The sequence below is a fragment of the Rhizoctonia solani genome, chromosome 10 (genome assembly GCF_016906535.1).
Source record: "Rhizoctonia solani chromosome 10, complete sequence".
NCBI classification, from domain to species: domain Eukaryota; kingdom Fungi; phylum Basidiomycota; class Agaricomycetes; order Cantharellales; family Ceratobasidiaceae; genus Rhizoctonia; species Rhizoctonia solani.
The window spans coordinates 1,948,411-1,970,663 of NC_057379.1; the positions used below are offsets into that span (position 1 = coordinate 1,948,411).

Below are 22,253 nucleotides of genomic sequence, written 5' to 3' on the forward strand. Positions count from 1 at the left end.
CAGGATCCTTATATGCGACTAATTTGTGTCGCTCTGTATTTACCGGACATAAGTGTATGCAGAAGTATCACGACCGATGACGGGCACAAGAAAAGAAATAAAATTATTATATTGCGGAAGTGAACCCTACACTATCCAACAGCATAGAATGTCCGTTTCAAATCGAATTCGAAAGTTAAATAGCAGGCTTATACGTGAATAATATTAGCTGTATGGTCCAGGGCTAACCACACTCCCGTGACCGTACCATTATTCACTTTTCGAAGACCGCCAAACCACCCGCTTGGGTAAGTGATAGTCGCTTTTGTGGGTTTCAAACGCAGGATACGTCCACACTTCGTGTCTGGTCATCCCTGGTAACTGGGTGTACGCTTCCTCGAGAGTAGGACAGTACCCCGAATCGATGGACGTCCGTGACGAGTGAGTCATGTCAGAGAATGACAATGACCCGGATCGAGGACTCGAGGGAGAAGAGAAAGGCGTAGTGGAAGTAGGAGTGAAAGGCGAGAAGGAGGGGTTTGTGGTGAAACCTGACATGAGTGTCTCGGACCTTCCACTAGGGCGCACGGTCGGGGCCGTGCTCCTACGCGAAGCGAGTTTTGATTTTTTATTAAAGGGCCGGGGGAACCATGACTTGGAGCGAGTGGGTAATGGTTGAATGGGTGTGTCGGATGGGCTACAAGGGAGTGAGGGGAGGAGCGGCGCTGGGAGTGATGCGAGTGTTTTGTAGTAAGTGGCCCTAATGGAGTTCCAGGCTCGGGTATGCTCTGGCTCGTAATGAATGAACCTCATGGTCGAGTTCTTGTGGGGAAAGGATAAGCGCGAGAATCGAAATGATGTAAGTATAGGAACATACTGCGAGCGCCGGAAAGTGCCAGCTCATCTCTTTAAAGTAGCAGACCTTTAATAATCAAACATAAGACACGGAAGGTTCTAGTCGATGCGCATATAATCACCTCTCTGCTAGTGATCTGACCCATTGAATCTCTATATGTGTCGCAATAAGTCTCCTTTCCGGTCGCCCAGTTGAACGAAAACAGGTGCGTGACCGTAAGTGGGAACCTATAAACGGTTTAGGCTGGCTGATCATGGGCTACAAAAGAGGACTCACTCTTCTAGTAAAAGGTTGTTGGTTTCGCTCATGTCAAATAGCGAGCGATCTGCGTTATCTATAGTAAGTTGAATGAAAAGGGAAATCATTACGGAGTAGCTAGGCTTACATGTGATTGCCACCGTACTGGAGATTGATGGTCAGTGCAAGTTGGATGATGTCAGGACTAGAAAGTACCTTTCAATTTTACTTCCCAAGAGGAAATTTGGAGGTTCGTCCCTAGGGCGGTCGCCAAAAATGTCTCGGTCCCTTTCGACCGCCGGATCTGGGCTTGATTCGACTCTGACGGGCTCGGTACCGGCTCCCTATAGGCGAGAAAGTTAAAGTGATTATAGAAAATAGCGGCGAAAGAAATCATACGAGATGCTCAGCCAACGTTTTGGTCGCAGCACGAAGGACCACCCATTCTTCGTGCTTGCCAGTAACAGCCACCAAACTAAGAGAGAACTAAGTAGAGCTCGGGAGTGGATAGGCGGATATGCGTACATGATTTCATCACCAGGTTGATACCATTTGGTAAGGAATTCATATGCGCCGGAGACAGCCTTGGCATACGGGGGCAGCGCGAGAGCTATATATCACCTTTAGATGTCAGCGTCAAAGAAATTGAAAAGTCAAAGCACCTTTATTCCCTCCTGAAGATTTACGAGGCAACATGCCCATGATTCCTGTCGATTTGGAAGTTGATTGTACTGGGACAATAGCCTCGGCCTTTTCGAAATGATGCAACTGCCTCTTCGGGTCGTAGACCATTTGCTTGCGCAAAAGTACACTTTTGGTAGATCATGAGATGAGCGGAGCTTGATAATCTGAATGATCACTCACGCATGTTCGCTGTAGAATTCGGAACCTAATAGTCGGAGTTCAGTACTGAACAAGGATAGGACCAATAGTTGACGGACCAAATACGCAAACCAACTTTCTAGGCATTCCAGAAGGTGTCCAAACGTAGTGAGAGAGCTATTGAGAGAATCATTTGGGAACAGTGGCAATTATAGGGCAGAGCCACGAGGCAAGGGAACAGTGGCAACTTTTGGATAAATTGAACAGAACAAAGGAATTCGGTTAGGAAGACAAGAAAGGATGTGGTTATTGTTTGTAACCGGTGTTTATAAATCGGGAGACGGGCTTGCTTGTGGCTCGCCCGAGGCAGGGGCGATGTGGAAACCATTAAGAATTGCCTCATTTGGTCGAATGACTCAAATGAGAGGCCGGCAGTGGACATTGAGCGGTTGTGAGATATAAACGCCCAGCGCTTGTGTGGCACAGCCACTGTATCTGACGTGTCTCTTACACGTCCACGATTGCTGGACGCATACACGACATCGGATGAAACTAAAAGAAATCGTACGGACGGCGACATTCGCCTGGTCGCCTGGGTTCGAGCCTACGATTGCAACTGGCACTGTTGCTGGTGCTCTCGACGCGTCGTTCTCGAATGATGCTCATCTCGAAATATGGAGTCCAGACTTGCATGATCGCAACACTACACTTGGCGCAGAAGGGGGAGTCGGCCCAAAGGGAAAAGTAACAATATCGTCCAGGTCAGTAACACGTAAACTAATATTACGTATCACTCATCTCACGACGTACATAGATTCAATCGGCTTGCCTGGGGATACGCGAATCCCGATCGACCATTGGGAGTACTCGCCGCTGGTTTGGAATCAGGCCATCTCGAACTTTGGGATCCCGCACAGATTACGCACGAAACCGAGTATGTGCCTGCAGTATGGCGTAATTAATTTCCCCATTGGTGCTTATTTAAACTATTTAAATCTAGTGTGTCCTCTGCTCGATTGCTGCAAAATAGTACACACACTGGCCCCGTACGCGCTCTACACTTTAATCCCCTTCAAACTTCACTTCTCGCATCTGGAAGCGTCGGCAGCGAGCTTTATATCTGGGATCTGAAGAATCCTTCCACACCTTACACTCCCGGTGCTCGGTCCCAACGCCTAGACGGGATCAGCGCTCTTGGGTGGAACGCCCAGGTAGCGCATATCCTTGCCAGCTCAAGTTTGAGTGGCTACACCGTTGTTTGGGATCTTCGCGGTAAACGAGAAGTCGTCGCTTTACAGTATGGAGGCGGTGGAGGCCCCGTAGGTGGGCCTGGTGCTGGCCCTGGAGTCGGCAGTGTAAGGAGAGGAATGAGCGACGTTGCTTGGCACCCGGATAACGTGCGTAAATTATTTAGACTTTCTGACTCGTTTGAACCCATTTGGATTAGGCTACACGCTTAATCACTGCCTCCGAGGACGATTCACAACCGGTCATAATGCTTTGGGATTTGCGTAACGCCCGCGCTCCCGAACGTATCCTTCAAGGACACGAGCGAGGCGTACTCAGCATCGCATGGTGCTCTCAAGATCCTGAATTACTGCTTAGTTGCGGCAAGGACAACCGCAGCCTTGTCTGGAACCCCAATTCGGGCGAAATCGTTGGACAGGTATGCGAATTTATCAGCCACTTGCGTACCTTTGTTAATTAACTTTTGCAACGGTAGCTCCCTCCTTCGAACAATTGGTCCTTCCTCACGTCTTGGAACCCTCGCAACCCTGACATCTTTGCAACTGCTAATTACGACGGGTCGATCGCTCTCCATTCTATCCAATCGACAGCTCCCACTTCGGCAACGACCACCACACCCAAGGCTCCCGCCAATCCAAATGATATATTTGATCCCGCTAATTTTGCTGATACGGCGGATGCACAGAATTTGGGAAGCAGTGTCAACTTGGAGCGTGCTCCCAAATGGTTGAAGACTCCTGTTGGAGCGAGGTTTGGATTTGGCGGTGTTCTCGTAGAGGTGACCAATACTGGCAAGTGTACTAATTATTTTACTCCTATTGTTGCTAATATCTCTCACGCACACAGGCGGCGAAGACGAGAAGAAGCGCGGAAAAGTCCAGATCAAGCACGTCGTCGGCGAGTCGGAAGTCGTGGAACGCGCCAAAGAGCTCATCAAGGCCGAAGACGAGGAAGGCGGAATGAAGACGTTTGTGGAAAACAGAGCGGGCAAAGTGGCGTCCAAAGAGGGCTCGGAAACCGTTGCTGAAGCCGCCAAAGATTCGAAAGATACTTATTCCACCCTCCTCGCTCTTTTCGACTCGGACCCCAAGTCGGCTTTAATTAAACTTGTCGGTTATGACGCTTCTCCTGCGGCCCTAGACGAGGCTTTGGCTGCTGTACGTGCTAAAACATATGAGCCGGTGGTCTCCTTTGCTGCCGAGGCCACGCATGTCCCCCACTCCCCTGTCGGCGAAGAACCCGAAGGCGCTCCGACCGAGCACGACGACAAAGAGGACGACGAACAGGCGAGCGAGGGCACGGACGTGCCAGGTGCAGCTCCCAGCGAAGTCAGTGCTTTCAGTTCGGATGCCAAACAGGTCGATGCGGCTAGTACCGCAACCGAACCTAGTCTATTTGGCGATGAGCCGGTGGGAGCTGCCCCTGGTCCTGCTGCTGGAGATTTTTTCAACACTCTGGCAAGCGGTGAGTCTGATTCGAGGTTGCATAGAATGATTATCTAATACGATGTGTTTATAGACAATGATACTTTGCCAACCCGCCCTCGCGCCGCCCTCGTCCCTCACCTATCCTATACTGGTGAATCCAGCGCAGCTGCCACAATCGGCTCTCGCGCTTCGAGCGTTGCAGGCGATGCTCCTCCCACTCCATCATTCCCTGCCAAATCTTTCCGCATGCATCCTAAAAAGGAGGACGCGACCTCTGCCCTCGTCACTCGCGCACTAATCACCGGTAACCTCGATACTGCCGTTGAACTGTGCATCCAAGCCGGTCGATGGGCCGACGCTCTGCTCCTTGCCCAAGGCGAGGGCCTGGTGATGCGAACCCGAATGGCGTATTTCGACCAGGCCGGGGATAGCGCGGGCGGATATTTGCGCGTATTCAAGGGCGTTGTCCAAGGCAAAAAGGGTCTCGCCGAGCTCGTTCGTGGATCTGAAGTCGGAGAATGGCGCGAGATGCTAGTTGTTTTGTGCCGATGGGCCGAGGGCGACGCGTTTGCAAGCCTAGTTGGAGAGCTCGGAGAGCGGGTGTGGTCCGCCGCCGAGATGGCCAAGGAGGAGAAACGTGAGGCTGCTCGAGTATGTTTTATGGCCGGAAAGAAGCTCGACAAGCTGGTTCGGATTTGGGAAGAAGAGGCGCGCGAGGAGGAGCAGGTGGGCGAGAGCCAAGGTGGAAACTATGGAATTCGGGCCAAGGCCGTCCAAGGATTCGTCGAAAAGGCGGTTGCGTTCTCGACTGCCGTTGGGTTCGTCGATTCGGATCTTTCGTCTTCGGCCAACGAGGACAAGACTTACCCGCTAGCGTCTCTCTACGACCAGTTCCTCGAGTACGCTCAAATTCTAGCCTCACAGGGCTTGGTCTCCGAGGCAGTGCGTTATGTTGAACGGGTTCCAGCTGGATATGGAGATGTACAATGGCTAAAGGGTGCGTTCGAGAAAAAGGTTAATGGGACGGCGAGTACTTCCAAGGGCACTTATGGTGCCACTGCCTCGGCTGGTACTTACAGTGCCCCCGCGACCGGTCCTTATGGTGCCACACCTTCCGGACCCTACGGTGCTGCTGCTCCGGGACCCTATGGCAGCGTCGGATATAATCCTCCATCTACCCAACCATCCGCTCCCTACGGCGTTCCTCCAGCGTCAACGTCGGGACCCTATACCGCACCACCCTCCTCATCGGGTCCTTATGGTGCCCCTCCTACGACCACTGGCCCATACGCGCCTCCTCCCTCCACAACACCATCGAATATCAAACCGACGACGACCGCGTACGGGGCTCAAGGAGGATACAACCCACCAGGCCTTCCGTCTGGGCAACAGGCGGGCTACGGCGCTCCAGGCCAACAATCTTATGGTCAGACAGTATACCAGAGCCAACAGCCCGGGTTCCGAGCCCCAATGGTTCCGGTTCCTCCCCCGCCGGGGCCAATGATCCCTCCTCCACCTCCCACTATCGATCAGCCCTCTGGTCCGCCACCTCCACGAATTATCCCCGCTTCCCAACGACGTGACATTCCCGGCTGGAACGACGCTCCCAACGTTACCGTACCTCAGAGACGTACGCCTGCCCCTGCTGTGGGACCTGCAGCCGCAATTACGAGTCCATTCCCCAATTCCCCAGCGCCTGGCTCACCGATCACCTCTGGGCCACCAAGAGGAGTGGGTACGCCACAGAGGGTGATATCTCCGCCGGGGGGCCCGCCGAGAGGAATGTCCCCTCAGACCGGTCCACCTAGGGTCGGTGCGACTATTCCTCCGCCCCCTCGTCCGCACAGTGGGGGCTATGCACCCCCTCCGCCGTCCAGTTTTGCGCCACCCCCAGGCCCCGGACAATATGCCCCTCCACCCCAAAATAGCGCCGCGTACGCACACCCGCCATCACAAGGTGGGAGTGCATACGCTCCTCCACCTCCACCTCCTGGCGTCAACCCCGGCGCGCCTCCTCCACCACCGAGTGGTTCATATGCTCCTCCCCCAGGCCAGTCCCATCCACCTCCACCTCCACCTCCCTCCGGCACGACTTGGACCCCGCAGAGTGGCCCGCCTCCACCACCGGGAGGGGCGCCTCGAACAGGAACACCAACTGCCCCGCCCGCCAAAGCTGCGGCCAAGGCGCCCAAATATCGTGAGTACCTCTAAATAGACTAGAGTGACGACTCTAATTTGCCGAAGCTCCGGGGGATCGGGAACATATCCCGGCATCGGACAAGATCATTTTCGAGGTCTTGAGTGAACATCTCGGGAAATTAAGGCAGAATACGCCGGTACGCTTAAGTAGCCGTTTGTTATCGTAAGTTACTGAATGATTGCCTGCAGCCACAGCAAAAGCGGATGGTGGACGATATAGAGCGGCGTTTAAATGCACTTTTTGACGCGTTGAATTGCGGAACGCTGTCCAGACCAGTCGTTGACCAGCTTATAACACTCGTTGAAGGTAACTACTATTAGTTTATCTCAAGAAACTGGCATTTATAATCTATTTATATTAGCCATGCAAGATAGCGCCGCGCAGGCCGCCACCTCAATACATGCCGATTTGCTTACAAGGGGATCTCGAACGGATGATATTGGACTGTGGATGTCGGGCGTCAAGCAATTGATCATCCGCATGTAGCCAGAATATAGATTGCGAAATGTAGTATGAGTCAGTCCAGCTGGAAATCGATGCTTTTATTCTAGTACCCATATCCTGAAAGCGTGCCTTCAGGTTTCAGTCACGGAATGAGTTTCTCAATCTTACCAAGTGACTTGTTTCATTTCTTTAATTCGAAGGGGAACCTTTGAATGTACGATTTTATCACCTGATTGTAAAGCTACACACGCAAGGGAGATAAAGATCAAAACGGAAATGAAGCTAGCCCCGGCCGAAGGTCGGGGCGTCACCTCGGCTAAACATAACCGACCACAGTACAAACTGCCTCGTTTCTTAATGTTAGGTTCAGGATTACTACATAGCAAAAACCGTGACTCCGGCAGATCCACATGATATCCATACCATAAAATGCGCAAAGATCGTGCAATTCTAACGCTATGCTCATGACAAACACGCGTTGCCATATAGGGGGAGAAAACGGGCAAATACCGCCGAGTTTTGCTCCAGAAATAATCAGCCCTACTAGTACAGTTCCCCTCGAAACCTCTTGCGTGTTGTGAAATTTTGACTTGTGACACGTGTAACTTGGGAGCCAAGCGGCATAAAATAATATGAAAAATACTGGTAGATAGCGAGTCATCCTAGCTACCTAACATATTCAAGTGGGACGTGTTTAGCAAAGAGACAAGGGAGATATGCTTGAGACACAATGGAAGATACACGTAAGAGGTTTCAAGGCACATTTCAGCTTTCACAGGAGCCGTCTCACTGCACCTGGAATCATGTACAATGCCTCTCAATGCTGTTCTGACATTGTAGTACACACTATATCATAGTCAATACCATCTCTGGATGTAGCTTTAGTACTTTGTTCACTATGGTTAGACTGTTAGCTTTGTGAATACAATGTAATATAGAGATTAATCAGACAACTTAATCAAGCTGAATGACAATCTGTAAGTCACTTGTATTTGTAGTTGAAGCCAAAGTAGATACAAATTCTTTTGGGTACAAGCCTCTTAAGAAGAAACAAGTACTATACATGACCAATAATATAGCCAACAATTGAGTGGCTTATGCATGTAATGAGTAACGTACAGAGGTAAGATAACAATAATGAGAACAGTTACCTATTTGTTACAGGCCAAGGGTGGGTTCATTGGGTGGGTGGGACCAGGATGCCCATAATAATTTGGGTCCAGACCAGGGTTTGGGGGTTGCGGGGCAATTGTATTTGGCCTCTTGACAGGTGGTGCAATGGTGGATTCCCCTGAATTCTTTTGTTTACGCAGTGGTGGTTCTTTAGCCAGCTTCATTACCATTGATGGGGGTGGCTGTTGAATTGAGCACAAATTTTGGGCCTTCCATAACCATCAGCATTTACATGTAAAAATAGAACAATAATGCTTACAGCAAAATCTGACCATAGATCAATGTGTTCTGTGTCAAGTGGCTTGTGCTCTGGTTGAGCACTGGGGCATGGGATAATCACACAAGGTACCCCACATTCTTCACATGCGCCTCTCATAATCTCATCACAAGCATGCTGGATATGCATTGAGAGGCTCTCTGGCTTTGGCTCTTTCCTGCTAGGATCCTTACTCTTAGCCTAGAGTAAAAATGAGTAGATATATAATTATACTTGATATTCCCAAACCTATGTTCCCAGTACTAGTACCCTTGCTACTCATGGATGGATTGTCTGCTGGGGGTTGATGGTAAAATATTAGCCCAATATCTGTGATTTCTTGTTGAGCCTTTGGTACATATGCACAACCCTTCTCTTCTGCATTGTGAGCAGCAGCTGCATCCTTTAGCCGTTGGCTGTGGATTGTCTTGATTTGGCGCTCAAAGAATTCAACAATGTCATTGGTCATGTTTGTGAAATTGTCCTTGTCAACCAAGAGCCGCTGTTTGCGTTTGGTTTTGTTTGTTGTATACGCAAGCCTCAGATGCTTTGCAGGAACCTCAAATACCTCTGCAGCTTGAAACTTGAGTGTCCAAAATGAAGCATTTTGATCAAATTTGAGTGATTTTGTTCCATTGGGCAGCTGCACACAGGATTTGATGACTGATGAGACTATAAGGTCTGAGACATTGACCTCATGAGCTACTCTCATGTTAGTACAGTCTGTTTATAGCACCCAAATAATGCTTACTGATATTGGGGGCAATTTTACTAGCTTTCTTCTTATGAGTGCGGCCTGATCCGGTAGTTGTGGTGGGTTTTGATGACGCATGCTGCGGCTTCACTTTTAGTTTCAACGACCTGGGAACTCGGTTGCTCCCTTCAGCTGGTTTGGACTTTGTAGCACAAATTGCATCGTCAAAAAACTCGTCTACTTCGGAATCGTTGGTGGGTTTTGGCAGCTCATCTTCAGTAAAGTCAAGAACTGTTGTCAGCAGACCGTAGGTCACCAGTAGATGAACAATTGCACTAATGCAAACTCACCTTCCCCGTCAGATTGCTGCATAGCAGCCTTAGGACTTGATTTACCAAACAGAGCTGACGATTCAAGTTCGTCAAGCTCATCAATCTCATTGATTTCGTGGATTTCGTGGATTTCGTGGATTTCGTGGATTTCATCGCCCTCTTAGTCAACGAGCTCATCGATTTCATCCTCGCCCACTCCACTAATGTCTACGACTTCCATCTCCCCTTCCGAGTCACCAGTTTCAACTGTTTCGATAACATCGGGCTCGGATGAGGATGTAAGGGGGCGGGTGGGCATTTTTCGCTCTTTTTGCGGCTCAATAACCTCGGTTTGAGTCGATTTAGGTGCGTTTGACGCCTTTTTTCGTGGCGACCGTCGACGAGGGGTTGTTGATCGGTCTTTTGACTTTTTGGGGGGCATTTCGGGCTGTTGGTGCAGGTAGAGGTGCAGTCAGACTATTGCGCAGTCTCATTTACCTCCGTTGTATGCACCCTAAAGTTGCCCATCTTATCCACATCATTATTGGTAGAACACCCCCTAAGAAAACGTGTAGATATTTGATTCTAGCTGTGAAACGTGCAATATATTTGATTATGGCCTTTTATGCCCTAGTGCGAGTGTCCTAGCGAGTTTAGGACACTATAACAGCGGTATATACTGGTCACAGCAAGCGTGAACCAAACACCCCATCAGTTGGGAAGTTGGTTGTTTTGCTTCAATATGATAGTACCCCTACGTTCATACTCAGTTATACTGATATATTTAGCTTTATTCTTATCTACAAGTCGCATCGAGCAACCGTGCTGCATCGTCGAGTATACACGCGAGTTTCGAAACTTGAGCTATCCAAACGAGACTTATACCATTCGAATCGCAATGAAAATGCGATCCGAATGGTACTAAAATCGCGCGAAAATAATGCGATTTCGACGAGTTATTACGACTTTTGTAACTTTCCCCCATTTTGCAAAACTTTCTGATCACGAGGTTTACCGTTTCTAAAATCGCTGTAAATTTGATCAGTGATACAAGAGATGCCACTTCCTCATTACACCCATGAATAGGCTCTTCCCGCTCTTCTAGCTCGTCATTCACGAGCGTATAATTTTTCACTCCGCTCTTCCATACACCCAAGGAAGCATAGACATTCCACTCTGTGTAATCGTACGGGAAGACAACTGTTCCAAGATTCCAGCTTATATTTAGCTATTTCCTTCAACGCACTATGTTTCAAAATCCATTACAAGGGAATTTGAAAGCTATGTTAATACCGGTTCCAATACTCCTGAATCACTGTCGCACATCTCATCTCGGTCGATCGTGAAAAGTGATGATGTTATAGCATCACAAGGCTACTTTTGGTACGCATTCTATTGTTTTCATACTTGATTATAATTCGATAGGCATACATTAGGTCACGTGTATGAACCCTGCCCCAGACAAAACCACGTTCTACGATTCGGCTATATGCGCATCAAATTGCAGTACTTTGGCTTCAATTCAACAAACTTGCTTTAAACATTCTCGACTGGTGGCCATGCATTCAACTAGACCTGGTTTTCACTATTCAATAAGCGTACATTAGTGCTACTGAGCCTTTTTGTCCGTTTTCACTGCGACTCACCTTTTGGCCGGTTCAATCGTTCCACTCTCCCATTCAAGCTTTGTAGCCTCCACCCCGTCCTCTTTTCCTAGCCCCCGAACACGCTGGTAGCTGACCTCGTCTTCAGAATCGCTGCTGTCGGTCTCACTGTTTTGCTTCTCCTGAGGAGGACTTGGCAGTGAAGCCGGGCCCATATCGATGACATAGTCAAGAAGGAACCGAGTCATATCGATTTCGACTCTGGACCCAGATTCTTCAGTGCCCGATTCCTGTGTCGTCTTTGTCGAGTCTTGTGGTTCCGCTCGACGATGATATTGCTGTTGTAGCCGTTCTCTGAACGCCCGGGTAGCCAGTTTACCCGCGAGACCGAACGGCGTTATAAGTTTGGCGCCTGAGAACGATATTGAAGCCAATGTCAACGTTCACTGACAACATAAACTTGATCAAGCATACCAAACATTCCCCAAAACAACGGACGCCCAAACACAAGTATGTGTATTCCTTGCAAAAGTGCGAGCAAACCACCGATGGATGCCAGAAAATCAAAACTACTTGTCGTGCGGTATTCTTCCGTGATCTTGCACAAGCCATATGGTTCTGATTGGCTCCGGTTGAAGATAGCAAATGATATTTGCTCCGAGTATTTCAAGAATTCTGGTTCATACACCATGCCGCTGGCAATTACTGTGACGTCTGGGTTTGAGTCGGTCAGGTTTGGCCGCATAGGTTCCCGCCGAAGTATCTCTAGTCGCGGGCAGGCCAAGCGTGAATTACATCGGTAAATCAGCTCACGTTTTGTACGAATTCAAAGTTAGGTTGTTTACCTGTTTCAAAATACGGCACAGTTTCATAGGTCTGGAAATCGAGCAAGATTCATGAAGATTTTGTGATACGTCAAGTTGGGGCTACAATACATACCGGATCCGAGCCCAAAAGGGCATCCGACAGGGGAGTAGATGTAATGAACTTCTTTGCTGCCCTGTAAGGCTTGGATACAATATGCCATCCAACCTCGGGAAAGATAGGGTTTGTTAGGTATGATATCTTATCTCCATACTCATCTAAGGTATGATGATCAGTTATCCAGAGACTTGGCATTTGGTCATTGACTAAGTCGTGTATGCTTGGGTTCTGCACAGGGGTAGTTGATTGTTCACTCAATGAGTGTCTTCCTATGGTATATTCGAAACCAATTCGTCCTAAATATAAATATTTGATAGCCACTTTAGTTCACTATGTATATGAACCAGAATTCACGAGATACTCGCTTTCATCTAGGAAATCCCAATCACTCTCAGAGCAATTATACACGTAAAACGAATTTTGCGTGTCATTATTTTTTGATGGCGCGAACTTTACACTCTGACTACAAGAAGTTACGCTTAGATTTTTAATTGTTCCTAATTTTTCTTAGATCTTTCAGCGAAGGCGAGTATATTGACTCACCAGCTCGATAGACTTGCGATATGTTGACAGTCAGATGAAGCCGTATCGAATTGTTGAGAGTTGAGTTATATATGATCTCCGCATCATGAGGGGCGCGCTACCCGGCCCGTGCCGTGTGAAACCACATTGGTTCTCCGACTGATCAAACCGGAAGGATACGTACGTACCACATATATCCTTATAGACGGAAATGCTCTCCCAATCCATGCCTCTAACCTTGGATAGAGCACATTGAGATCGCAAAGCTTCAAAGTCGACCGAGAAGGAAGATCATCCGAGGCCATACGTTGCCCAACAAGAACTCGGGTGAAGACCAGAAGAATAGCTGCCAACGAGAATATATGTTGACATATAACTTGAGGCCACCTTTCTGCAGGACTGTCGTATATAAGTATTATAATAATCATTGGTTATGCGGTGTGAGCAGGGTAAAAAGTACTGACACTACTCTCCGAAAGAGAGAGTTAATTAGGAAATTCGAGAAGGATTGGAATATACGACTTTGTAATCGAGTCCTTGGTTGGCGAGGGATGCCCCGCCAGGTGATAGCCCTAGTTACACCCATATCACTGGCCCGATTAATTCCAGCCGCTAGGTAATGGATATCGGTACTTAAGCCTCTCATCTTCTGCTTTTTGAAGTGCTTTGATCTGAAAAACAGGACCCAAAGTGAGATAGTTGCTATAAGGTTACCTAATAGTCCTGGCCCCAGTAGAATAAAACCCAAGCCTGAAAGCGGCATGATCATGATGGCTAAGATGCAAGTTTGAGTTGGTAACCATTTACAGCAGCCGCGAGTGTCAGTAGGGGCGTACTTGCGGACCAAATAATACTGATCGGATAGTAGATGAGTTGCTGGAAGCCAAATGTACCAATACGCGTGTCAGTATATCGGCAGCCATACGTTAACCTATATCATGAACATTTTGGCTGTCAGCACTCTTTGCAGGTAGATAAAGGGAAACGTGACTAAAATAGCTAGCTCACAAGTAAACTTCATTTAAGAAACCAAGCACAAGTCGTATAATGGCAAAGATTTCGGGAGCTTCCAGAGCAAAAGTTATCCATGGTGTGAAAACACCGAGCACCACCAACGCAGCGAAATCATGCATGAATAAAATAACTATCCAAATAGGGAACCAGTTTCTTCGAACTGCGCGTGTAGAGCATCCCATCTCAGATACTGTCTGGTGAGGGAGGAAAGGGAGTATCAACAGGCCATACAAACGAACATCGCGTTTTTTATGTTCTGTCTCTTGATTGATAGAAAAGAAGCGCTAACCCACATACTGGATTTAGAATACTGGCCGATATATGTGCACATGGCCACTTCCCATATGGGAAGTATCAGAACAACATATTCCCCGAGGAACCTGCACAAATTAGCTGCAGCCGGCTTCAGACGGTTAAAACACCCGTAACCCCAAAAACTGGGTTGGAGCTCATAGCCGCTTGCCAAACGGGTAACTGGGGCAGCTTGATGGTTGGGGCAGCCAGTTGTAGAGCTTGTGAGGTCCTGGATGTGACCGGTGCACAGTGAAAAGTCGTACAGCTAAATCGAATTACTTTGAATAGAACTAGTTTGTCCAGGCCAGGTTGTCCCAGTAAACAAGAAGCAGCTTCCATATAACAAATAAGGAAGGTTATAATTGAAAGGTTCAAGGGCATAGGACATGAGAAACGGGAGGGAGGGGGCTAGGATTAAGTGCGAGGAGGAAGTTCACGAGAGGAGTGTTGTGGTGGCTCTTTAATCTTGATAACCCCAACTGCTTTTGCTTTTCCCTAAGTCCAATAGATTCTTGGATGGTCAATGCAACAAAAGTATTGACCAATGTAGTAGGGTGGCTGTGCCTCCCAGCGCTTCCTCCCGTTGTCCATAGCTATAGGATTCCCTTGCTGCCCCCAGGCGTGTCCACCGTGGTGACAAGGGTGCGATTCAGCATCTTCTACATGTCCTGCTGCGTTCTACTACCTCCGCTAGGTTATTACAAAGTAGTAGGTTGGTGGTAGGTTGAACCAAGCTACACTGCAGGGTGGCCCAAGCTACACTGCAGGGTGAACTGTGAGATGGCACAGGGTGGGAACCAGGTGGACACAACCCACATATGGTGTTAGGGTGGATTATAGGGAAAGCATCAGCCCTCCTACAAAAAGTTGCATACTTTACACACAGCAATACCACCATCCCCTAAGTTAGGGTGAGTCATGTGACAACTGACCACCCATGCCACACAGAATTGCGTACAACATGCAGAAGTATAGCACCATGGTCAATGTTAGGGTGAGTCACATGATCAATGATTACTCCTTGTACTCACAGTTGTGTACCAAGTACGCAGCTATATGACCCACAATCATGTTAGGGTGAGTCACATGACCACCCATCACTCTACTCATGCAGAGTTGCGTACTTGGTACGCAACTATATCACACACAATTGTGTTAGGGTGAGTCACATGACCACCCACCGCTCTACTCATGCGGGGTTGCGTACGCAACTATATTGCACACAGTTATGTTAGGGTGAGTCACGTGACCATCCACTGCTCTACTCATGCAGAGTTGCATACTTGGTACGCAACTATACCACCCACAGTTATGTTAGGGTGAGTCACATGACCACCCACTGCTCTACTTGTGCAGAGTTGCGTACTTGGTACGCAACTATACCACCCACAGTTATGTTAGGGTGAATCATGTGACCATCCACTGCACTACTCATGCAGAGTTGCGTACTTGGTACGCAACTATACCACACACAACTGTGTTAGGGTGAGTCACATGACCACCAACTGCTCTACTTGTGCAGAGTTGCGTACCAAGTACGCAACTATACTGCACACAATTGTGTTAGGGTGAGTCATGTGACCCTCCACCGCACTACTCATGGAGAGTTGCGTACCAAGTACGCAACTATACCACCCACAGTGATGTCAGGGTGAATCATGTGACCACCCACCACACTACTCACGCAGAGATGCATACTTGGTACGCAACTATATCACACACAATTGTGTTAGGGTGAGTCATGTGACCATCCACCGCTCTACTCATGTAGAGTTGCGTACCAAGTACGCAACTATATCACACACAATTGTGTTAATAACAGCAAGCAGGTCTGCCCAGGTCCAGTTCAACTTGCAAAAAAATACTGTCTTAAACTGTTGTATATATACCAAGTATGCATACAGCACAAGCACAGTTATTCTTTGATATAACAGCATGCAAAGGGCAATGCATACCCAGTACACACACAAATTCAGCTGCATTAACAATATATGACTAATTTACAGAGCCAGTTAAGTTTGTAAGATACTACAGCCATAGCAATCACTGTGCATACCATGTATGCACAAGAAACCAACTGTATCAAGGTCATGTGACCAGGGTACTCATGCAGTCCACTATGGGTATGCAGTATGCACAGAGGATAAGACATATACAGGTCACATGACTAGGTTACCAGTAACATTTAAGCTCCAATTTTACCAAACAGCCACAGTGCATACGCAGTACGCACACAAAACATACTGCATTAAGATCACATGACTAGTTCACACAGTTGAGCAAGCTCTACCATACAATGGTTACAGTGATCACTATGCGTACTTGGTACGCACACAAAATCAGCTATATCAAGGTCATGTGACCAGTTTGTGCATGCAGTCACCTACCTGCTGCTATGCGTACGCAGTCACATGGAAGACCAGACACATACAGGCCACAGACTAATCCGCAGCGGATCATCCGCCTTTATGCATGGGCTTTGATTGTCATTAAACAGTTGCAGTGCATACACGGTACGCACACAAAACAAGCTGCGTGAGAATCACACAACTAGTTCACACGGTTGAGTAAGCTCTACCTCACAGCAATTAAAGTCATCACCATGCGTACTTGGTACGCACACAAAATCAGCCATATCAAGGTCATGTGACCAGTTTGTGCATGCAGTCACCTACCTACTGCTATGTGTACGCAGTACGCACAGAAGATAAGACTCACACAGGTCACATGACTGGATTAACACCATCATATTAGTTTTCATTTTATCAAACAGCCGGAATGCGTACGCAGTACGCACACAAAACAAGCTGCGTGAGAATCACATGACTAGTTCACACGGTTGAGTAAGCTCTACCACATGGCAATTAAAGTCATCACCATGCGTACTTGGTACGCACACAAAATCAGCCATATCAAGGTCATGTGACCAGTTTATGCATGCAATCACCTACCTGCTGCTATGCGTACGCAGTACGCACAGAAGATAAGACTCACACAGGTCACATGACTGGATTAACACCATCATATTAGTTTTCATTTTATCAAACAGCCGGAATGCGTATGCAGTACGCACACAAAACAAGCTGCGTGAGAACCACATGACTAGTTCACACGGTTGAGTAAGCTCTACCTCACGGCAATTAAAGTCATCACCATGCGTACTTGGTACGCACACAAAATCAGCCGTATCAAGGTCATGTGATCAGTTTATGCATGCGGTCACCTACCTGCTGCTACTAGCGCTGTCCCCCCTTTGATTGTTTTTACGCAAAATGTCTCTTGACGTTTTGCAACTAAGCTTACAACTCTGAGAACCCGGTATGTGATAGCCAGGTGTCTCAAAAACCTTACATGTAGCTCTATAATTTTTTTTAATCACAACATTGCGTGTACCACCGTATACCCCCAAGGTACGGACTATCCAACCCCAACAATCCAACACCCGGGTCCAGATTACTGGCAAAATCCAACCCCTGTACTAATCCAAGCCCCCTTGTAACAAAATGGTATCACTCTTTACTCATTGTTCTCATAGGTTAGGTTATTACAAAGTAGTAGGTTGGTGGTAGGTTGAACCAAGCTACACTGCAGGGTGGCCCAAGCTACACTGCAGGGTGAACTGTGAGATGGCACAGGGTGGGAACCAGGTGGACACAACCCACATATGGTGTTAGGGTGGATTATAGGGAAAGCATCAGCCCTCCTACAAAAAGTTGCGTACTTTACACACAGCAATACCACCATCCCCTAAGTTAGGGTGAGTCATGTGACAACTGACCACCCATGCCACACAGAATTGCGTACCACATGCAGAAATATAGCACCATGGTCAATGTAAGGGTGAGTCACATGATCAATGATTACTCCTTGTACTCACAGTTGCGTACCAAGTATGCAGCTATATGACCCACAATCATGTTAGGGTGAGTCACATGACCACCCACTGCTCTACTCATGCAGAGTTGCGTACTTGGTATGCAACTATACCACCCACAGTTATGTTAGGGTGAATCACGTGACCACCCACCACTCTACTCATGCAGAGTTGCGTACCAAGTACGCAACTATATCACACACAATTGTGTTAGGGTGAGTCACATGACCACCCACCACTCTACTTGTGCAGAGTTGCGTACCAAGTACGCAACTATACCATCCACAGTTATGTTAGGGTGAATCACGTGACCACCCACCACTCTACTCATGCAGAGTTGCGTACTTGGTACGCAACTATATCACACACAATGGTGTTAGGGTGAGTCACATGACCACCCACTGCTCTACTCATGCAGAGTTGCGTACTTGGTACGCAACTATATCACACACAATTGTGTTAGGGTGAGTCACGTGACCATCCACTGCTCTACTCATGTACACGGCTGCCCCAACGGGCCGGTGCTTTCCAAGTAGAGGCGCGTGTCCGGAACCTTGGGAGGGCACTGCATGGTTAACTTATGTAACTGCAGCCAAAAAACAGCTGTAACAATTTGAAATTATACCGAGTTAGGTTACAAATCATAATTGGTGCATAGACCAGCCGGTTCTTGTCAGCCTTGTGCCAAAGGAACACTTGGCTGCATTATTTGAATTAGGCAGCTTGGTCCCCAGAGTTCCCTAACACAAGGATACACTAAGGATGATTAGCGTAAATCAATGCACAGACAACCGGAGTGATGCAGCTGTTTCAGGCCAATCGGCTCCCAGCACAAGTACCACTGGGAGCCAATGACGGCGCGCAGTTTGAATTTGGCAGGTTTGTCGGACATTGCTATACGCTTGTGTACTACATTGGAACCAAGACTAACCAAACATTTGGGGTTTTTGCTACGCCGCACGCAGTTTTATGCCGGGCTGGGGTAAGATGGATCTTGGTTGGCCAATGAATCCTTGAACCAAGCTGGTTTACCTGCTGGATTCAATGCTGGTACATTGCCATGTGAGATTGGCTCAGCGTTCCGCAGCTTGGCAAAATTGACTTGTGCACTCAACAGCAAGTTGCTGAACGCCAGGAGCGTGAAGACACAAATCAAACACAAGATATGGTAAAGCACACCAATAACCAGCAATACATATTGAATACACAGGGCTTACATGGTATCAAACATGTTCATTGCGCTCTCCCTTTGACGTTGTTGGAGTGGCGGGGCTTACAAATCAATCAAGGGGTCGCAATACGCAAGGCAGTTCAAAAGCTTGCCTCAGCGTCAGCAAATAAGGCACTGCAAGCGGAGGCTCGCAAAGTAGCAAAGGAGAATTACAAGTTGATAATCAAAGGTACAGGGACTTTGGCTACAGAATTGGAGCCGGAACAACAAGCAACAAAACAACAACGCACAACGCGCCCAAAACAGCTGTCTTGTTTGGTAAATACAACAGAAACACCAGCCATGCCTCCCCCCTTGTCCTCAAATCAGCCTCCTCCTGCCTCTAGCGTACCACATCTACTATGCCCATTCCTCCTTTGCCAGCAGGCGCTTCTGCTCCTACCTCATATTCCAACTTCTGGGCTCAGTTCCATAGAGTAGCTTAATCAGTTTTACATTTGTCTTTCTTGTCTCACTGTATTCTGACAATTCACCGTGTAATTTGACTCAAACAATTGCTACTTGATTGATATTTGATATACTATAAAAGGAACTATTAAAAGCGCTAATTTGATTTGGGGTTAGTCATTGTCTCAAAAGCGCCGTTTGAAGCCGCGCGTGCAATTGCTTTTGTCGAGTCACTGCGGAACTGGGGTATATGCGCCAATCTCTTGTGCCAGCTCCGGCGCTGGAGACAAGATGTTCCGATTCTTGCAGAAAAAAACCGTTGCTATGTCTCCGCACGTTAAAAGCCTGGGGACATTTGAGGACTTGACCTCTGCAATTCTTCCCTCATTCAGCCTGCACTTTGCCTCCCTGGCCTGTTGCCACTATCCCTGCTACCTTATGCACTCTTTGAGCTATAATGAGCTACATAACTGACAGCAAACTTGAGTTTGAGGACGAGCAAGATCCCGTTAGCCCACCAAATTCTCCCCAACTTGCGGCCACACACGCTCAGGCTATTGCCAAAAAGGTTGCAAGCATTAACTTGGATCCAGGTAAGTATTCAAACATCTTTGTATGTCTCAAAATATATTAATACATTGATTCCTAGGCAACACTGTTGCGCGTGACTACGCTGCATTATGCTGTGAGGAGTTTGGCCTCACAGACTTGGACAAGGCCGACGTTGTGCGGGTGTCTCAGGTATGTGACTCTTACTAGCCTCCCATGTCTTGCTAATATTTGTTTCTTAGATGCATGCGCAGTTTATTGCAATTTGTCAGTACACCCGGGTAGTTGCGTTAACCCAACATATCACCCAGTCGCTCACCAAGTCTTTCTTGCTCTCAACCAAATTCAAGGACCACGTGACTCGTTGCATCCAGGCCACATTTCTGGATGCGACTATTCCGACTTACGTGCGTGGCAGCACTGCTCGCCTCATTGTGAGTGTACATTCAAACTTATCTTTTCTACTGAGTACTAATTCGTGTTAGCAACACATGCAGGAAAACCCTGGTAGTTGGCGTATTCCGCGAGCTGTTCATGCTCATTTTGTCAACTCCAAGGCGTTTTGAAAAGCAGTTGCGGCAGTTGCAAGCAATTTTTGTGGCAATATGCGGCGGAAGGTAAGCATGATCTCGTACCAAAGTGATTTATCTCACATTATCCTCTCGATTTAGATCAAGAAATCAATGGTTGATAACTTGGATATTGGCACATTAGCCGCCAAGTTATGCGTTAAGGGCTACCAGCCGACTAACAAGCACTGGAGACGTTTTGCACTCTTAGTACGCATTTTTAAGCATTATTTGTACTCTATACATATCATCTAACATATACGACAAATGTAGCGATCCTACATGGCCAATTGGGAGAAGCTCCCGTGCCACCCTGGAAGGGGGCGCAGAACACCTTGCTGGTCATTCATCGACACAAAGCTTGACAAGCTCCGAATCCGCTGCACAAAACCCACAAAGGCCGCTACGGAAGCGGCAGTCAAAAGGTATGAAGCCCATACATTTAGTTACAATTACATCTTACTTGTCAAATATATAGTGTGCTCAAGGGGATCTTGAAGCGCGACCAGGAATGGCACATTGGCCCCACCTCGGGACCAACAAAGCTACCAGCCCGTAGCCAGATTGCCAAGTGGCAGCGGGATCATGCGAAGGCCGTTGCCAATATGTTGGAGTACACGGTTGAGGCCTACCCCGACAAAGATGACGACGAGGATGCTCCCGACGGTGGCGAACCCCAGACGCCCAATTGTAGTAGCACCGGTGATGGCGCCCCGCAAAAGGACAATTGTGAAGCCCCGCAGATGAATGCCGGAGGCGATAACATAGAACCCCAAGTCAACAATGGTCGTGCTCCACGTACGTATTATATATTACAGATTTAACAGGAGTTGACTACATTTTTAGGCGTTCTTGTCCCAGAAACTCAGGATTCTCAATCCATGGGTGGTACACAACAAGGATGGACTGGTAAGTTTTGGAAAATGCCCGGCGTCGTAATTGATCTAACGGAGCTCTCATAGGCGGAGCATTGGTGGATTGCCATCAGCGCCCTACGCATACCACATCCCCTATCTCACGTCCCAATGCAGCTTTGACATTCCAGCACCGTCCAAATTAGACGTATAAAACGTCAAATGGGTTTTCTCTAGATTTTTTGTTTAATGTGTATTGTTTGTGTATCTCGACCTATTGTATGCAATATATTGAGCCGGAACCAATCGTTTTTCATAAATTTTGCGTGATTTATTACAAAACAACAAATTGGTGGTGCAATATATGCATACCACAACAAGGGATGGAATTTGGGAACAGCACAGAGCAAAATGTAGCATGACCCGCATAAGGAAACCTACCCAACTCAAACTCGTAATCCGTTGCAATAACATTGCTGGGCAACAACTACGTCAAACATTGGGTTTCAATAGGTCAGGCAAGTATTGGGACCACACACGCGCGTTATGCTGGGGTTCTTAGGCCAGTGTAATACAGAAATTGACCAGTCAGAGCGCAGAGAAAACATATTGCACACCAGCTGGGATCCAGCTAGGCGTGCTTGCCGGGCTCCCTGTGGATTCTCCGGCTGTAAACTAGCCAATCCACGTTTTGGTTTATTGATGATTGGTAGTACAGCTGGCAGCCAAGCTCTTACGCGGGGTCCGGGATACCGGGTAATCAGATATATGAACCGGTGTAACT

At 47.8% G+C, this 22,253-nt stretch overlaps 4 protein-coding genes across 4 annotated transcripts; 2 read left to right on the forward strand and 2 right to left on the reverse strand.

The window, feature by feature from the left end:
* Positions 1-249: 249 nt before the first annotated feature.
* RhiXN_08759 (polysaccharide lyase family 8 protein) lies at positions 250-2,041 on the reverse strand (the record flags this gene model as incomplete). Its single annotated transcript, XM_043328575.1, has 11 exons — positions 250-801; positions 857-901; positions 957-1,062; positions 1,112-1,169; positions 1,221-1,237; positions 1,289-1,416; positions 1,472-1,547; positions 1,598-1,682; positions 1,735-1,883; positions 1,937-1,961; positions 2,014-2,041. 11 exons carry the CDS (start codon positions 2,039-2,041, stop codon positions 250-252), a joined length of 1,269 nt encoding a protein of 422 aa, XP_043183960.1.
* Positions 2,042-2,440: 399 nt separating this feature from the next.
* Positions 2,441-7,255, forward strand: RhiXN_08760 (transporter protein Sec31; the record flags this gene model as incomplete). Its single annotated transcript, XM_043328576.1, has 10 exons — positions 2,441-2,655; positions 2,709-2,828; positions 2,895-3,291; positions 3,342-3,560; positions 3,618-3,939; positions 3,989-4,606; positions 4,661-6,766; positions 6,814-6,905; positions 6,958-7,075; positions 7,131-7,255. The coding sequence occupies 10 exons, from the start codon at positions 2,441-2,443 to the stop codon at positions 7,253-7,255; spliced, it is 4,332 nt and encodes a 1,443-aa protein (XP_043183961.1).
* A 1,577-nt stretch (positions 7,256-8,832) lies between these two features.
* RhiXN_08761 (carbohydrate esterase family 16 protein) lies at positions 8,833-13,002 on the reverse strand (the record flags this gene model as incomplete). Its single annotated transcript, XM_043328577.1, has 12 exons — positions 8,833-8,837; positions 8,892-9,344; positions 9,394-9,627; positions 9,687-9,825; positions 9,865-10,095; positions 10,146-10,206; positions 11,294-11,663; positions 11,726-12,014; positions 12,065-12,127; positions 12,191-12,333; positions 12,719-12,815; positions 12,886-13,002. The coding sequence occupies 12 exons, from the start codon at positions 13,000-13,002 to the stop codon at positions 8,833-8,835; spliced, it is 2,202 nt and encodes a 733-aa protein (XP_043183962.1).
* A 6,952-nt stretch (positions 13,003-19,954) lies between these two features.
* Positions 19,955-21,675, forward strand: RhiXN_08762 (dynein heavy chain, cytoplasmic; the record flags this gene model as incomplete). Its single annotated transcript, XM_043328578.1, has 10 exons — positions 19,955-20,090; positions 20,147-20,238; positions 20,289-20,480; positions 20,532-20,553; positions 20,620-20,663; positions 20,718-20,825; positions 20,889-21,040; positions 21,094-21,413; positions 21,462-21,524; positions 21,578-21,675. 10 exons carry the CDS (start codon positions 19,955-19,957, stop codon positions 21,673-21,675), a joined length of 1,227 nt encoding a protein of 408 aa, XP_043183963.1.
* Between the last annotated feature and the right edge of the window lie 578 nt (positions 21,676-22,253).